The 16,745-nt window shown below is 33.2% G+C and overlaps 1 protein-coding gene across 1 annotated transcript in view; it reads right to left on the bottom strand.

Moving 5' to 3' along the window:
• The window catches only part of KIAA1109 (KIAA1109 ortholog), a 198,170-nt gene that overhangs the window by 62,195 nt on the left and 119,230 nt on the right, over positions 1 to 16,745 (bottom strand). The window contains exons 47-51 of the mRNA XM_040626286.1: positions 12,381 to 13,087; positions 11,717 to 11,962; positions 11,024 to 11,117; positions 5,644 to 5,850; positions 3,955 to 4,193 (exon numbers count right to left, since the gene is read on the bottom strand). Coding sequence (XP_040482220.1) covers positions 3,955 to 4,193; positions 5,644 to 5,850; positions 11,024 to 11,117; positions 11,717 to 11,962; positions 12,381 to 13,087 — 1,493 coding nt within the window. The remainder of the gene's footprint in view (positions 1 to 3,954; positions 4,194 to 5,643; positions 5,851 to 11,023; positions 11,118 to 11,716; positions 11,963 to 12,380; positions 13,088 to 16,745) is intronic.

The raw sequence follows: 16,745 nt of genomic DNA, 5'->3' as shown, positions 1-16,745 counted from the left end.
CTGTACATTACCAATTCTCTCCATTCAAACATCATTAAATAGCCTATTTTGCCTACATGCATATTATAATTTAATAAATATTCCAAGTGTTCTCAATTGTGCCAGAAATAATTCCCTTTTTTCAAAATACTAGTAAAAGATCACTCCTGTATGTTACGTTCGCTATATTCACTAATTATACAATAATGTTTATACTTGGAATGAGTTAGGCATAAATAGAAAAAAAAAAGCTCTTTCACCAAGCGCTGTGTGCAACTGTGAATGGCCAGAAAGATCATGACTGCTCTGATCTTCTCTTCCTAACGCCAATCAGGCAGACTCAGGGACCATCAGTTGCAGGATGCCAAGGGTGGGGGCTACCACAGTAATTACCATTTCTACTACTACCACCAGCATTACCAAATAAAAACATCAAGACTAAAGTAATCCTAGGCCTCAGGTCAATCCATATCACTGGTACAGTCATTCTTTTACTATTTTTGTCCCTTTCCTTCATTCCAAGAACTATGTGTTCTTATCTGTCTAGATAATTGATAGTACATTTACTTTGCTCCTAAATATTCCTATCTTCCCAGTTCCAGACTGCCTATTTGGCTTTTGACTTACTGTCTCTGTTGAGTCTTATATTTCGTAGATGCCCTGAATAAATGGCCAAGATGAGTCTAATTTCTTGTCAGGCCAATATCTGAAGGCCTAATACTTCTGAGACTGCCAAATCTGGAAACTCCCTTCATAGTGCTTCTCTTTCTAGTAATAAAAAGATCTAGATGTTCAGAAAAATCCCTCTCGGGGCTCAGTCGTTAAGCGGCTGCCTTCGGCTCAGGGCATGATACCGGCGTTGTGGAATCGAGCCCTACATCAGACTCCTCCTCTATGAGCCTGCTTCTTCCTCTCCCACTCCCCCTGCTTGTGTTCCCTCTCTCGCTGGCTGTCTCTCTCTCTGTCAAATGAATAAATAAAAATCTTTAAAAAAAAAAAGAAAAGAAAAATCCCTCTCGATAAAGAAAACTCAAAATGCTAGGCGTAGGAATAGACATACATGTAAATATATATAAATACACATGTGTATATTTATATATGTGTATGTATGCACATTTTTAAACTAGTAATACAACGTATATTAATGGCATAAAGGAGAATAACCATTTTAATTTCAATAGATGTAGAAAAAAGCATCTGGTAATATTCACCAATTTTTCTTCATGGAAACTCTGCACACTAGGAATAGAAGTCAATTTTCTTAACCTGATAAAGGTATCTAGCAAATCCTTACAGCAAACATCACATTCACTGATGAAATATTCTCTTAAGAAATAAGAGTAAGACAAGGATGCCCACAGTACCCCCTTTTCTGAACTTTGTAGCAGAAGCACACTAAAAAAAAGAAATAAAAATTCTTAAGGACTGGAAAGGAAACAAAAGTATCATTTGTACATGGTACAAGTATTTACTTAGGAAACTCCAAAGAATCTTATTAGCAATAAAAAAAAGTTTACTATGGTGGTGAGTATAAAATTAACATAAAAGGATTAAGCCCATTTGTACATCTCACCACCAGTTTAGAAAATGCCATTTTACGAAATATCCCATTTGTAGTAACTAAACAACAACAACAGCATAAGGTACCTAGGAATCTATACAAATAAATACGTTTTGTAACAGAGGCACAAAAACCTTAGGTTGAAAGATTTTAAACCTTATAGAAAAACATTGAGGAAGACCTAAAGAGACAAAGAAGTACATATGCAAGAATAGAAGGGTTAAATGTTGCATTAATCAATATTGTCAATTTTCTGCCTTGGTGGCTCAGTTGGTTAAGCATCTTGCCTTTGGCTCAGGTCATGATCCCAGCATACTGGGATCAAGCCCCACATCGGGCTCCCTGCTCAGCAGGGAGCCTGTTTCTCTCTCTCTCTCTGCCTGCCGCTCCCCCTGCTTGTGCTCTCTCTCTCTCTCTGCCAAGTAAATAAACAAAATCTTTTAAAAAAATAAAAACAAAAACACAAAAAAATATTGTAAATTCTCCCCAAGTAAATCTACAGGTTTAATTAAATTTGTCTAAGAATCCAAATAGGCTTTTTCAGAGAACTTGACAGCTGATTTCTAAAATGCATATGAAGGAGCGAGTAATTAAGAATAACCAAGATAACTCCTTAAAAAGGAAATGTCAGGTAGCAACAGACTGTAAATAGGTGGTGCAAATAGGTCAATGAAGCATAATAAAGAACTCTGAAACAGACCCCACATATATCAGCACTTAAGAAATGACAAAAGTGGACTATGTATCAACTGAAAAAAAGTACAGATCAGTCAGTAAGTAATGCTGCAGTAAATGATTAGACAAATCCACACTAAAGAAAAAAATAATTCCATATAGATTAAGAACTTAAAAAGCAAAATTTAAAAACACTTAACAGAAAATGTAAGAGAAGATAAAGATTTAAGATATAAAAATACACATCACATAAGAAAATACTGGTAAATTCAGTTACTTTAAAATTAAGAACATCTGTTGTGAAAAGACAACAAAGTGAAATAAACCTCTAATGAGAAGACAAGGTATGTTAAACTTATAATATTAAAAGCTTAACATATAAAACATATTGAGAATTCCTATGAACAAAAAAAATACAAATAACTCAATGGTAAAATGGGCAAAAAACAATAAACATCAAGAGGCACTTCATATAAGAAAACATAGAAAGGATATCTTAATAACAAAAAAAAAATTAGCTCAATTACAGAAATATAAATTAACACCACAGTGAGATACCATTCCACATTTACCAGACAAAGCAAAAATTTAAAAGTCAGAATATACCAAATGTTGACAAGGATGTGGAATAATGGGAAATCTCATCTAATACTGGAGGGACAGTAAATACTGGTGAACACAAGTACTTTGGAAAAAAGTTTTGTACTTTCTAATAAAACTGAAGATGCATTTACCCTACAGTCTAGCTGTATCACTCCTAAGTAAATATCCTTGAGAAACTCGTGCACATGTGCACCAAGAGATGTGCGTGAGAACAACTGTAATAGCAAAAATATAAAATGAGCCAAAGGTCCATCGATTATAGAGTAGATAAACTGTAATATAATCACTTAATGGACTATTAGGTCTCACTGAAAAATGAATGAACCACAGATACATGAATGAAAAGATGAATCTCAGACAAATGTACAGCAAAAAATTTTCCCATTAAAAAATACAGTAGTGGGAGTCCATACAAATAAAGTTAAAAATATAAGCCATTTATGAGTATATACACATGTGGTAAAACTATAATGGAAAGCAAAGGACTGGGTAACACAAAATTCATGTTAGTGGTTATTCCATGAGCAGTCATGAAGAAAATCTGGTAGTGATAATTGAAGGAACCTTCACAGTACTGGTAATGTTTTCATTCTTAGTTTGTGTAATAGGCTGGTAAGGTCACAGTTCTTTATTATTCTTGAAACTGTGTGTATATAATTTACACATTTTCGTATATATGATAAGTTTCAGAATAAAAATACAGCAGCAAAAATTTTCTGGAGAGACTAAACAAAGATCCCAATACCTTATAGAAGTAGCTATTTTGAAGAAGACAAATAACCTCTGATTTGTGCTAACTTCACCCAATGAGAAGATAAACCAAGTTACTCAGACTATAAAGAAACTAACAGATGGGGAAATTTGTTTAACTTAAGTTTGATCAGAAATGGCCTCAATAGTTGAACAGCTCTGAAGAGTTCAAATAAAAGCCAGGTGTGGTCATTCAAGGAAGGTATAACTGGTATTTTTTACCTGACTGAAGAACATCATAAATGAAATTTAAAAGTGGTCTGATTAAAATTATTTAAATTTTCATCTAATATCTTCAAAACCAAATGCACTTTTTCATCAAAATATTAGTAATTTCTCAAACCAATCATAAATTTTAAGAGACTGAATTCAAAATTCAATGTTACCTGTCATTCCATGACTTCTCATTCTTCCCATTTTGTATTCTGCTTTCAGAGATGGTAAAAGTGCTGCTCCAATGGCGATACCATCTAACATGGCACTGAATTTAAGAACAATAGGCTTTTTTTCTAAACCTTCAGGTAGCTGAGGAAATTCGTTTGTTTCAATAGGAGTTTGATTAACACTTGTTGGAGTTTTTTCGGAAGGTAGGGGTGTTGCAATATCTTCTTTCATGGGCTGTGGGCTATAAAGCAAAAAAATAACTTAAAAAAGATACAATTAGTACAGCTACCATTTTATTGTAGGAAAGTATTAGAATTCTCAATGAAAAATAGCAAAATTTAACTGTGAACAGAGGTTTTCTAATACCAGACCACTGAAGACTTCCTTAAAAAAGCCATAGAAAAATGATGATCTAAGAAAGTAAATAAGAAGTAATAATACAAACAAATGTTATACTGTCAAGGCCATTCATATCATTAATGTGAAACTAGAGTTAAAACTCATGTTTGTCTGATTCCAAATTCTATGACTTAAGCATTGTACACTCTACTACTGATAGTAATATTACTACTGTTGCCACTACTGTCATTACTACTATTAATAACAACATCAACAATAACAATAATTATTTGAGTATTTACTATGTGCCAGGTAATATTCTTAGTGCTCTGTGTCTTTTATATCATTTATTCATTTATCTCAAAAAAACCTTTGAGTAGGTACGATTATCTGCTTTGCAAATGAGGAAGCATAGCTAGAAAATGGTGAAACCATGATTTTAACTCGCTCTGACAAGTCTGATTTTTTTTAACTATTACATTCTGCTGCCAATACATTATAATAAGGAAAAGTTCCCTAGCATATTTTTAAACTAAGTCTTATGTATACATTTTGGATTCCATATTCCACTGACAGGAGAAACATATTTAAATTATTACTACTTACTCAACCAGAGATGAATATTATGTCAGAATTAAAGATCTATATAGAACAATTAGAAATATCACTGCCTTAGGACACTGTAAAAAGACACTAATGTTTTTCTACCTTATAGGTTAGGCAAGAGGATCATAATAAGACAGCATTTTTACCTTTTATCATATTTTTATTAATTATTCATTAGTTATATAGCTTTAAGGACCAGGAATAACGCTTAACAATGCAGACCCATGAATAAGGGCTATAGACACAGGGAATAGAAGCCAATGTACAAAGGTCTAGTTTTCTGCCCTCTAAAATATTTATGTGGCATGGTCATATCCTGCCTTGAACCATGTACAACAATTTCATAGGACAACACAAAACCATGCAGGGGACATAACTGGCCACTGTAATTTTTAAACCTATGCAGTCATAAATTTCAATGAGTTTCAAGTAAATGAGAATTGATACAGTCCCAGAATTTGTCAATTTGCTTTTTTTTTAGTACCTCTTATGATGCCCACAAATCTCCAGGATCTCTTAAGCTTTATTGATGCAATAGAGAACGATGATAATTGCATTTGTGACAAAGTACTTTATACCCAATATGATTCTCCCACAAACACATGTGGCTACTTTCCACCTGCATCGTAGTTCATATTGGTCAATATCTGGATGAAACCCTCTGTCTTTCTCCGAACTACTGCTAACACACCAAAGACCAATTTAAAGTATTACACAGAACCACAGAACTTGAAGAAATAACTTACGCTGTAGAAGGCTGCCTGATAAGATCTGAGATTTGCTTAGATAGTTGGTGGGAACTTCGAACCATCATGCTATGTAAGGTGGCAGGGTGCTGGGGAATGTTGATGCTGATAGCTCCTACTTTGAACACCGCAGCATTGTTAGTCTTCAACCCTCTCTGGGCGCTGTAGAGGGCTTGTGACTTGGCAATACTACATTTCACTACAGTTCTATTAATAAAGAAGGAGGACCATTAAAATATAGCCAAATAAAGCGGAATGTTGAAAAAGTATTTTAAGAGTAAGACAATGCTTTTAAATCATTCAATGAACTAAATGACTTAAGATTTTTCATGCATTTAAATCACATATTGAGGGAATGTCTTATAAAAACATTGAAATATATTTATTTTACATTGTTTGCACTGAAAATCATTCTATATCTTTAATAGAGTTTATGGAAGAAAACATATATGGGCTAATAAGTAAAAGAATGAACACTGACATATTACATGTGTACAGCACACAAAATTCCATTTTTATTTTTCCTCCATTCAGAACTCCTCTTTTTGCCCCCAGTTTATTTTAGGGATATGTGTAACCACTAAGAAAGCATAAATGCTGAATATACAATTAAATACTCACTATACTTCTTAGAATCTAATCAAAGGAATTCATTAATCATCTAGGTTCGAAGAAATTAACAAGGAAGAAATTTAACTGTTTTCCATTTTTTTAAATTTTCAACAAGTGTCCAAGAAATGATAGAAGTCCAATTCATAATAAGTAACTACTACTTAGTTAAAATTAGTAAGCTTTACTGATACAGACATAAAGCAGATATACTATCTTTTTTGATTTCTTGTTCTCTCTTACGATGCCTACAACAGTACCTTGAGCATGGTAGCACTCACTGAATTTTGTGAAATTAATGAGCAGAAAGAAGTACAGCAGAGGAATGACTCCCAACATTATAGCTGTGGAATTCCACAGATTACATGTGATAAATCATGTATGTAGAAGCCATGATAAAGTAGTTTTGACATTTAGAATGGAGAGGTTCACATCAATGAACTGCACCATTAAAGGCCCAGTTAGTAAAAGAATAGCTTTAAACATAAATACTGTCTTTCAAATGGGCAAAGGATTCTTGACAATAAATAGATTTAGCAAAACAACACATAAAATGCAAATTTCATATTAACTACAGGTAAGTTCACATACATTTATCTCTACTTAGGCTGTAGAGGATTTGCTGAGAATTTATTTACAGTCTCAAGGATCTAAACAATTTATCACATTTAACTTCTATTAAAATAAACCTTGAGAAACAACAATGGCTCTATCAGAGGTGTTGATTATTTACACTGAAATCCAAGTATTATATAAAATGTAAAAAATGATTACTGGACAACTATATGGCTTTCTTCTACAAAGGCAACTATTTTTCAGAGACTATCACTGACTAGGAAAAAAAAGTAATCTATGAAATTGGTCTAGCCAGCATGAGAGTAGATTCTGGGACACTGAGTAGTTACTGAATTTGGAATCTCTTCTTAAATATTATAATAAAGCTACTTTATCATCAATGAAATTTCATTTTAAATTCAATTTCAACATAAGCCAAAACACTCAGATGGTGCTAAAATGCAAATGACTTTCACTTGTGAACAGCATCCATCTACAGAATGAAAATAAACATACAAAGAAGTCTTGTTATCATGACAGTGAAATTCTATACTTCTCTCACTGTTTTTTACCTTTACAATCTATAGAAGTTGGCTTAAATATTACCTGTGATTATATAAGCACGACTACAATACTGGAATTTCACGTATATAGCAAAAGTAAGAATGGAAAGCTAACACGGCTGATAGCTCTCCTATTGTGGATCTTACTATGATAGCTCCAGTGAAAATTCTGATGTTAAGGCCTTCGGGTGCTCTGTGCTGTCCATTCACACTGTAGTCTATGTAAACGATGCCTACCACTACAATGTGAGCGGTGTTCTTCTGAGCTGAACAACATGATAGACCTATCTTGATCAAACTGAGCCAGAAACTACAGAGGATGTCTGATTAACATTAACTCCTGTCAAACTGCGTGTTTTAAAGGCACAAGGAGACCCATAATGAAGAATTAGTTTACAAGCTGCTAGGTGAGTTATCTATTCATAATTTTATTTTAATTCTTGAAGAGAGTTTTCACTTAATCTAGGTCCTACAGTAATATAGTATATATAAGACTTTTACACCAGAAAGAAGTGGTCAAAATCTCTCTGAAGAGAAGACTATAACAACTTGTAGCACCCTAGGCATGCCTCAGGTAAAAAGTTCATGGCAAGTGACCAAACAATCTTGTTAAAGAATTCATTGACAGTGGTGGTCCACCCTCACAAGGTTCTGATAGATCCACTGTGATCGGCTACAATTGCCCACAGTGCCTAATGAGGCAAGTACTTTTTCCCCATCTTCTTTCACTTCCTGAGTCCAGGCTATAGGGTCTTAAATGCAGGCTCCGTCCTTCTCTATCCAACAGGCTGAGTGAATAATTTGAGGATTTACTCTGGGGCTTCATTATCTCTACTCTATCTCCATCCCCATGTAGGACTTAGGTAACGAATACTTAAATATTCGTTAGTATAGCTCACCACCACAAAATATCAGATATACCCGGGTCAAATCAAGCCACTCAAAATATAAAAGCACATACAGTAAAAGCCATACATAAAATCTGTCAACAGATTAGTAAACTCTCCTCATCTTATTTTTTTAACTCTCCTCAACTTAAAAACAAAATTATGAAGTTGAGATGTATCAATGTTTTCATATATTAATGTTTTAATTATCTTTGTAATTAGTGAAAACTCATACACAAGTGAAACTTTTTAGTTTCTATTATCACATCAAACCTTAAGGATTTATGATGATATAAATGTTAACAGTGACATGTCTTAAAAAAGCACAAGCAACACACAACTACAGTGTTAAAATCTTTCAACAACAAAACAAAGTGTGAATTACCAAAAGGTAGCCCTTACCTCTGTGTGTTCCTTGAATGTCAGTAAGCTTTAATCTATAAAAGGATCTACATTAAAGCTACAAAATAACAACTACATACATTCACAGTCATGCAGATATCTAAATATTTCTTTAAAACTACTCAATACTATGTTAATCACAAAGCCCATGGGGAAAAAAAAATATGACATACAGAAACTCTTGTTTGGCTGTGCTTGTAGGAGATGTAGGAAAATCCTCCAGTCTACAGATGAAGATTCAAGAGAAAGCAGGAAAACAAAAAGGAAGCAAATAAACATTCATACATAAATTAGTTACAGTATGACCAATCATCTGGAATGCTTTTCTTATTTCTCACTCTCAAAATTTTCCCTCAAAGAAAATTTTCAACTTTTTTTTAGTTTCATTTCCTTTTAATTGAAATCAGAAATGAAAAACAAAAGAATAAATCCAGAAAGTCTTAACACTACTAGAGTTTGGCAGTGAATAATTAGTAACCTTTATTTTTCAAAAAAAAAAAAAAAAGTTAAGGGATCTTCACTTGTTTTTTTCCAAAGGCAAGAAATATAACTATATAATACTTCTTTAAAAATCTGTTTTATAAATACTGTTTTGCAAGTCTAGAGACTATTTGAAGCCCTTAAGAGATAACAGATAATAGAGATAAAAGGTTCAAGAGGATAGAATAACTGAGACATCTGAGACAACGAAAGAAATTTGTTTCACTTGCTGCATAGGTTAAAGTAGCCATGGTTCTTTCAATTTAGAGCCAGCAAAGAACCATAGAACTGAAGGTCTGTGGTGATGTTTAGCAGAAGCACAGGTTCAGACAACAATTCTGACTGCAGGGTTTTAGGTATTTTAGGCACACGCTTTCATCTTTCTGAATCTCAATTTATTGTTTTGTAAAGTGGGATCAAACACCCCAGTTCACAGGATTCGGATTAGGATTAAATAAAATAATCTATGTGAGGCTCTTGGTTCACAAGTAGGTACTTGTTAAGACTGCAATGACTATATCATAATCCCCCTTCTCCCACATTGAATGATCAGAAAAGATCTTGTCTATCATAACTACTGTAATTTCCTGGTATTTCCAGACTGCTCAGGAAATGTGATCTAGACTACGTAGGCAGCTATAATGAAATATACTCTTTGGTTCTAGGTTTATAGGTCCAAACTACCCCAGAAAGCCTTAACTATCCATTCCAAGGAAATGTTCTCCAAGAGTTATCACATCACCCATGTTTAAAATACGAAATGAACTATCACTAGTCAATATATGATTAATACTTAATTTTTATGCAGCTGAACAAAATCCTCTAGTATTTAGTATAACAGATTCACTATATGATAGAACATTAACTAGTTATGAAACCAGTTAAGAAACAGAAAATTCTCAAAATCTGACTTAAATCATCAAAGCATATTTTGTAGTTACAACATAAAGCTGCTCCAATGAAAGGAAGTTAGGAATTAAGATACATACTTCCAAGCGTATGAACAAAGTCAATGGTTAAATATACTCATAGTAGGTTAATGATCTGAATGTACTGAAAGGTAATTATTATCAGAACAACTCAGAATAGCTCTAAGAGTAGGACTTATAAAGAAGAGGTTAAGAGCAAAGAATCAAAAGAAAAGTGATATGGTACGGTATACTCACTATAAAAAGTTTACCTATTTATCAGAAGAGTCTCATAGGCTTTATTGTTAAATTCTTTAAATGAAAAATGGGAAGATGTTTTAAAACCCAGCATGAATTTAAGTCATGATTACTTAACATAAAATCAAGAGACAGTCTGTATTCTTTGACTAAAATTTTAACTATTTGAATTATGTAAGCTTCTGCATGTTGTACGTTTAACTGAAGTTTGCACTGTAATCATTTTTTCTTGTTCTACAATCTTAACAGTGTACCTAGACTCAGTTTTTTGGAGGTGTTGGGAAGGTAGTAAACCAATTGTAAAAAGGGAAAAAATTATTTTTCTGAAAACATTTTATTTGGTGATACCTTTTTTTTTTTTTTAAGATTTTATTTATTTACTTGAGACAACGAGCAGTGGGGAGGAGCAAAGGGGGGGGGGGAGAGAGAGAGAGAGAGAGAGAGAGAGAAGCAGACTCCCCTGCTGAGCAGGGAGCCCAATGCAGGGCTCGATCCCAGGACCTGGAGATTATGACCTGAGCTGAAGGTAGACACTTAACCAACTGAGCCACCCAGGCGCCCCTGGTGATATTTTTAATGACAGAACTATAGTATCTAGTAACATAATGTATACACATCTCAAAACTCAGCATGTATGGGATTCATCCAGTGAATTTTAAGTTTCCTATAAAACTGTAATGAACAAGCTTAAGAAAATAATAAAAATTGACAGACTTACTGTATATTTGGTGTAATCCCTTCAAGCAGCACAATATTAACCCCACCAATATGAGCAGTGGCACACGTTTCAGTCATCTTTTGATGTAAAACATCTTAAATGTAAGAAAAAAGAATTATACGAAATCTGGAAATAAAATAATTGTACTTTGTATTAAAGTTGCATTTTATCCATAATACATTCATTGACAAAAGATAACTTAAAGTTTTATTTATAATAAAATTTAAATTATTTCAGAACTACTTTAAAAATTTTTTCTTATTTCTATGTATTCTCATATATATACGTATATATACATATGTCAATATATATACATATATATTTTGTATGTCTATATGACACTCTATATGTCAAATATATATATATTATATATCAAAATTGGAATAATACCAAATATACTGTTTAATATGCCATTCATGTATTAAATAGCTTAATAGCATTAAATAGCCTAATGACATTTTAAATCTCAGATTTAAAGTGTGCAGAAGGTGCAGAAACCTTGGAAACCTTCCAAGGTGCAGAAACCTTGGAAAATTTAAAAAAATAGGAAAAGAAACTATATAAAGTGGCACTCTTGATCCATATAAATGGGAAAGTTCATTTTTTGAAGAAAAACTGCCAAGTAGGAATTTTAGAGACATGGCATTGGCTTTTTCAGAAAAGTTGCACTACAGTGTTAGAAAATCATCCCACCTTTCATTTTTTCCTTAAGTGTAAAGCTGCCATGGATCCTCTTCAGTTCTGATTCCATTGTTAGCCCCCCAATGTCTGCCTCCAGGTGTGTGCGGTTCACCATGCCAATCCCAAACACTATTAGAGTAACATGCTGAGGTTCAGAAGTCACCAAGCTACGTTTCCTCTGTGTCTTTGTCAAACTATTACTGTCTTGTTCATTCTCAAATACAACTTTACATGTCGGTTCTGTAGGGCTCCGAACTCCTTTATAACGAAACAAAACAACAAGACACAGAGATTTACATAGGAAATGTGAAATCAGAGGACACTCCAAATGCCATCTTAGCTTTCTTCATATTCCAAACCAGCCTTCTTCCTCACCAAAATGATTTTTTAAGTTTTTCAACATTTTCCCATGATCATACTGACAGTAAATAATAGTCAGATATTTGAAAGTAGGTATGTCTGAATCTTTCAGACCATACTGTGTATGGAAGGACAGGAAATAGGGTGGCAAATTATCTGACTGCCATTACTATTTTCTCTCCATGGGTGACTGGCAATTTTCTTGGCATTTCAATTATCTACTTATAACATTAAGAAAACATGATCGACAACCTGTCTCTTTTAGTATTATTGCTGTTTCAAAAAGAAATTTTTCAAATATAAAGATATCCATTACCTGCTGGTCCAAATGTTTCTGAAGATTTTTCCAATATTCCTGTTGGATCAGAGATAAGTGAATAGAAGTTAAGTAATTTATACATATTCTGCCAGCACTCAGCTGAAGGCTCACTTTGTTCTGACACTGTAATTGAATCAGAGTCATCCATATGAATAGTCATATGGTCCACCACATCTTTTGAACCTTTTCTAGACACTTTTGAAGTTCTTCTTTCAGATCTTCCTAACGAATTTTTGTTTCGAGATTCCTTTTTGTTATTTTCATTGTTGGTCCGTTTGTTCTTTGCGTTGTTTACTCTATTGCCACCATTCAGACTTCCTCTAGAACTGCGGCTAAAATCAGATGAGCGAAAATCCCGATGTTTTCTGGTTTTGAAGGTAGGTGTTGGGGAAGCCGATCCAGCTGTATATCTGCTGAGTTTAATGTCAGTCTGAGTCGCTTTGATGTCATCTATCATTGTACTAAATTGATGAATAAGACGAACCAAAGCCATGTCTACATGCTGGCTTATTGACTGACAAGAAATAGTAAAGTTACAGTGAAAAGTATTATAATACCGTTTGTTGAGATCATGAAAAGAAAGAGCACTGGTAGAGTTCTGAGGGGTGCACACTGACTTTTCCATTACAACAGCACTGATGCTGAAGGTTTCCAACATTAATGCTGGTTTGAACTCAAGTGGAGGAAGATTCACATGACCTTGCCTAAAAATGCAGAAAAAAGAAAATAAGAAGATTTTATTTCCTTTTTTCCAGAACTGCACAATCTTTATTAGTTCATTAGCAAAAAAGGCGAAACATATTATAAACTATTTAGATAGTTTTAAGCAAGAGATTAAGTATAATATGCTTTTTCATGAGGCCAACCTTTTATATGTTGGAAACTAGGCCTTAAATCTTCCCTCTTGATCTTATTCCATAACTGCCTAGTTAAAATCAGATTTATGTCAATTATTTCAGTGAGGTAATAAAACATTTTTTTCTTGCCAATATGGTGGCATACTCCATTGGTAATGGAATTTAAAGTCAATTATAGGTCAATTATGGTACCTCCCTTAACCATCTTCTCCCTCTCTGTTAAATATACTGTTTATATATTTAATCTCATCATATTTATACAATTTGCTATTTGAATTGAAACCCTGCTGGCTTACTTTGCCAAGATGTAAGTGGGGAGGAAGGCAACTGGAAACAAGAAATGAAAAATGCACACCAAAAAACTATGAAAATTATTTGGGCAAATCCTCCTGCTTATCTGAAAACTTTCATGTATGGATATTATAGTCAATTTTAATATTTAAAAGCCAAAACTGTCTCAGATATCTGTAAACCAGCTACCAATAACAATAAACCTCAGGCACCAAAATTGTAAAAAAAAAAAAGGTATTTTTTTCCCTCTTCTTCCATGTACAATATGAATGTGTAGTCATATAGGTCAAAGTTTTCTAATAGAAAAAAGAAACAGAAGCTGCTCTGATGTTCTCAATTTAACTTAAAGATTTTATAGAGAATAATTCTTTAATGAATATTATTTTAAGAAAAACCCCACTTTGGAGTATAATCCATGAAAATGTACAAGCTCATAGTAAGACTACAATCAATGCTAAGTGTGTAGTCAAAGAAGGAAAGACTGGATTTTGAGAAGTAGAATGGACAGGAGAGAGAAGACTCAAAAGAAATTAAAATAATCTGCAAATACAAAAACAAGAATTGAAATCATATAAGGGAGGCAAGAAAGTCTTGAAGAGAGAAGATTTAAGTAAAAGGGGGAAAAACATTGGTATATAATGAAGCAGTCACTTAAGACAAAAGTAGCCAGACAGATAAAGAGCTGGCATGTAGACTGCAAAGCCAAAGTTAAAATTAAATTTTAAAATTATTTAAGTCCCTAATATGTTCAACTATCTTGTCTGGAGACAGCAAAGATATGAGGAAACTAATGTTTATAGGAACTTCTACATGCCAGAACCTATGCTAAATGATTTAATAGCTGTCCTGGATTTACAGGATGGGATATATATGTTTATACAAGAAACTATAACCCAATAATAATGTACAGTAACTAACAGAATGAATAACATTCCAAATGTTGGGAAAAAACCAAACAAACAAACTGAAATTAATGGCCAGAAAAAGTGTACTGTGACAAAGATCTCCAAATTAATAGAGTTTAAGGTGGACTTATAGGAGATCTGAGAAATAAAAGCTAACCATGGGCTAGTAATAAGAATGTAGAGTATTCAGAGATGATGTGATAGTAGGAAAATGAAAAGGAGTGTTAGGTTCAGCTAGATCAAACACAGCTAAGTTCAAAGTCACTCAAAGAACCTCTCTGTGAACATAAGAAAGTATGGTCAGATGAAGGTCTAGTCTGTGGCAGGCAGTATTATATAGCATTTAGTAAGCCAATAAGTAGGCAGTAACTATAATTATTCATATACAGATATAATCTAATTATGAATAACCTAATTATATCTACAGATGATATATACACTGTGTGTGTGTACTGTATGTGTATGTATATATATACATACATATACACACATTATTGCAAATGAAATACAAGTTTAACACAGAGCTTTTAACTGTAATTAGGGAGCGTAAGTTGGTATTAATGCTTTGGTGTCTGAATTTGATGATTCCAATGTGAATGGATTTCAGTTACCATGGTTTAGTTATATAACACCAGTTCCCTAACAACATGGGTAAACTAAAATTTACTGTGAATAACTGCATAGAGTACAAAGTTGCTGCTAGCTCTTCAGTACACAAATCACTATGTAATATAACAGATGTACACCATGATCATTAACCAATCACATTATGTATGTCAGTGACTGGTCAATGTACATTTGTTATTCATTTCATGCACAGACAGTAAAGCACGTAGTTGTGTTGCCTCCTCATGATAAACCCACATGACATTTTACAAAAATCAATAATCTAGAGAGAGCGTTGGACAGCAAAGATAAAAATGCAGTAACAAAACAAAAAAATGATAATGCTGGTGGTGAAATTAAAAGTAAATGGAGTTATAGAAGAAAGAGCTGACTGTAGAAATGTTGATACTCTACTGTTCTAGAAACTATAGATATGCAGCCAATGGAACTCAGTGAAGGCAAACTTACTGGCATAAAGAGGAAAGTGGTTGTAACAAAAAGGATGACAATATCCCAGAGGAAATGATGCTGGCAAAAAACTTCATAGTAACAGGAACTCGTGATGGTATTTCATGACATTAAAAGTGCAAGGGAAAAGTGTTGGAACCTCATCAATACTTGCAATGGAGTATAGCATTATGCCAAGGTACGGAATAGATGCTCTTTCGTATTGCAAGTTTGTATTGCAAGTTATATGATGATAAGATGGCAAGGGCTATTCAAACTATAATGGGATTTTTAGAATGAAGTGAGATACTTTAATTCTCAGTGTTTCTAATGTTTTAAAGTATAATGTACTAAATATTAGTTTTACTATACTTTTCATTTCCCTACACATTTATAATAAACAGTAATAGAGTTTTTAATGTTTTAACAAACATTTTTTTCCAGGTCACAAAACAAAGGTAATTTTCCTCACTAATCTTGATAATCATTAAGGTCACTTTGTGGTGCTTCGGCTTGTCAGTCATTTTTATGGTATGATACTACTGTGAAAAGCAGTGACTGTCTTATATTTAATAGAAAAGACAATGCAATTTCAATGTTCCTGTCTCATTAGAAAAATCCTCAGAAATCTAGACTTGAAACAAAATTTGAGAAAGCTGTATTTTTCTATTAATAATTGCCATAAAAATGTTTAAACTGATTTTGTCAAATCATTTAAATTTTTAAATAGAATATTTCAAATGGAAAACATATTTCACCTAGTTATATGTGTGATATGTGTGCATTTTGCTTTTACTCTACCACCTTGCAAAAACATAAATTGGATGAAACCAAGAATGTTGCAAAACCTCTTGTCATAACTGCCATCTATATCCATATTCTACTATTCCTATCTACATCAGCAAGACCCATGCAAAATAAATTTAATGTTCACAAAAAGATTAATCAAATATTATTAGTGGGCATAATATTTCCTATTCAAGCAGTAAAGAAACTAAAGAACTATCCCTGATAATAATGACAGTAAAAGGTGGTTCTTAACTTTCACCATGCTACATTTAGCATTCCTATGTACTTGTTTCTCATGGCCATACTCTCAATATGACTTCTACCCTGTCTCTAATAGAAAACACTGCAAGTCAACTCAGAAAGGAAGTTAGGAATAATTCTAAGTAAAATATATAAAATTACAATGCATAAGATCATAAAAATTCAGCTACTGCAACAGTAAACAAATTCTGAGGATACAGACAACA

Source organism: Ursus maritimus, unplaced genomic scaffold (genome assembly GCF_017311325.1).
Source record: "Ursus maritimus isolate PB19 unplaced genomic scaffold, ASM1731132v1 scaffold_11, whole genome shotgun sequence".
NCBI lineage: Eukaryota > Metazoa > Chordata > Mammalia > Carnivora > Ursidae > Ursus > Ursus maritimus.
This window is presented reverse-complemented; position numbering and strand designations above follow the sequence as displayed.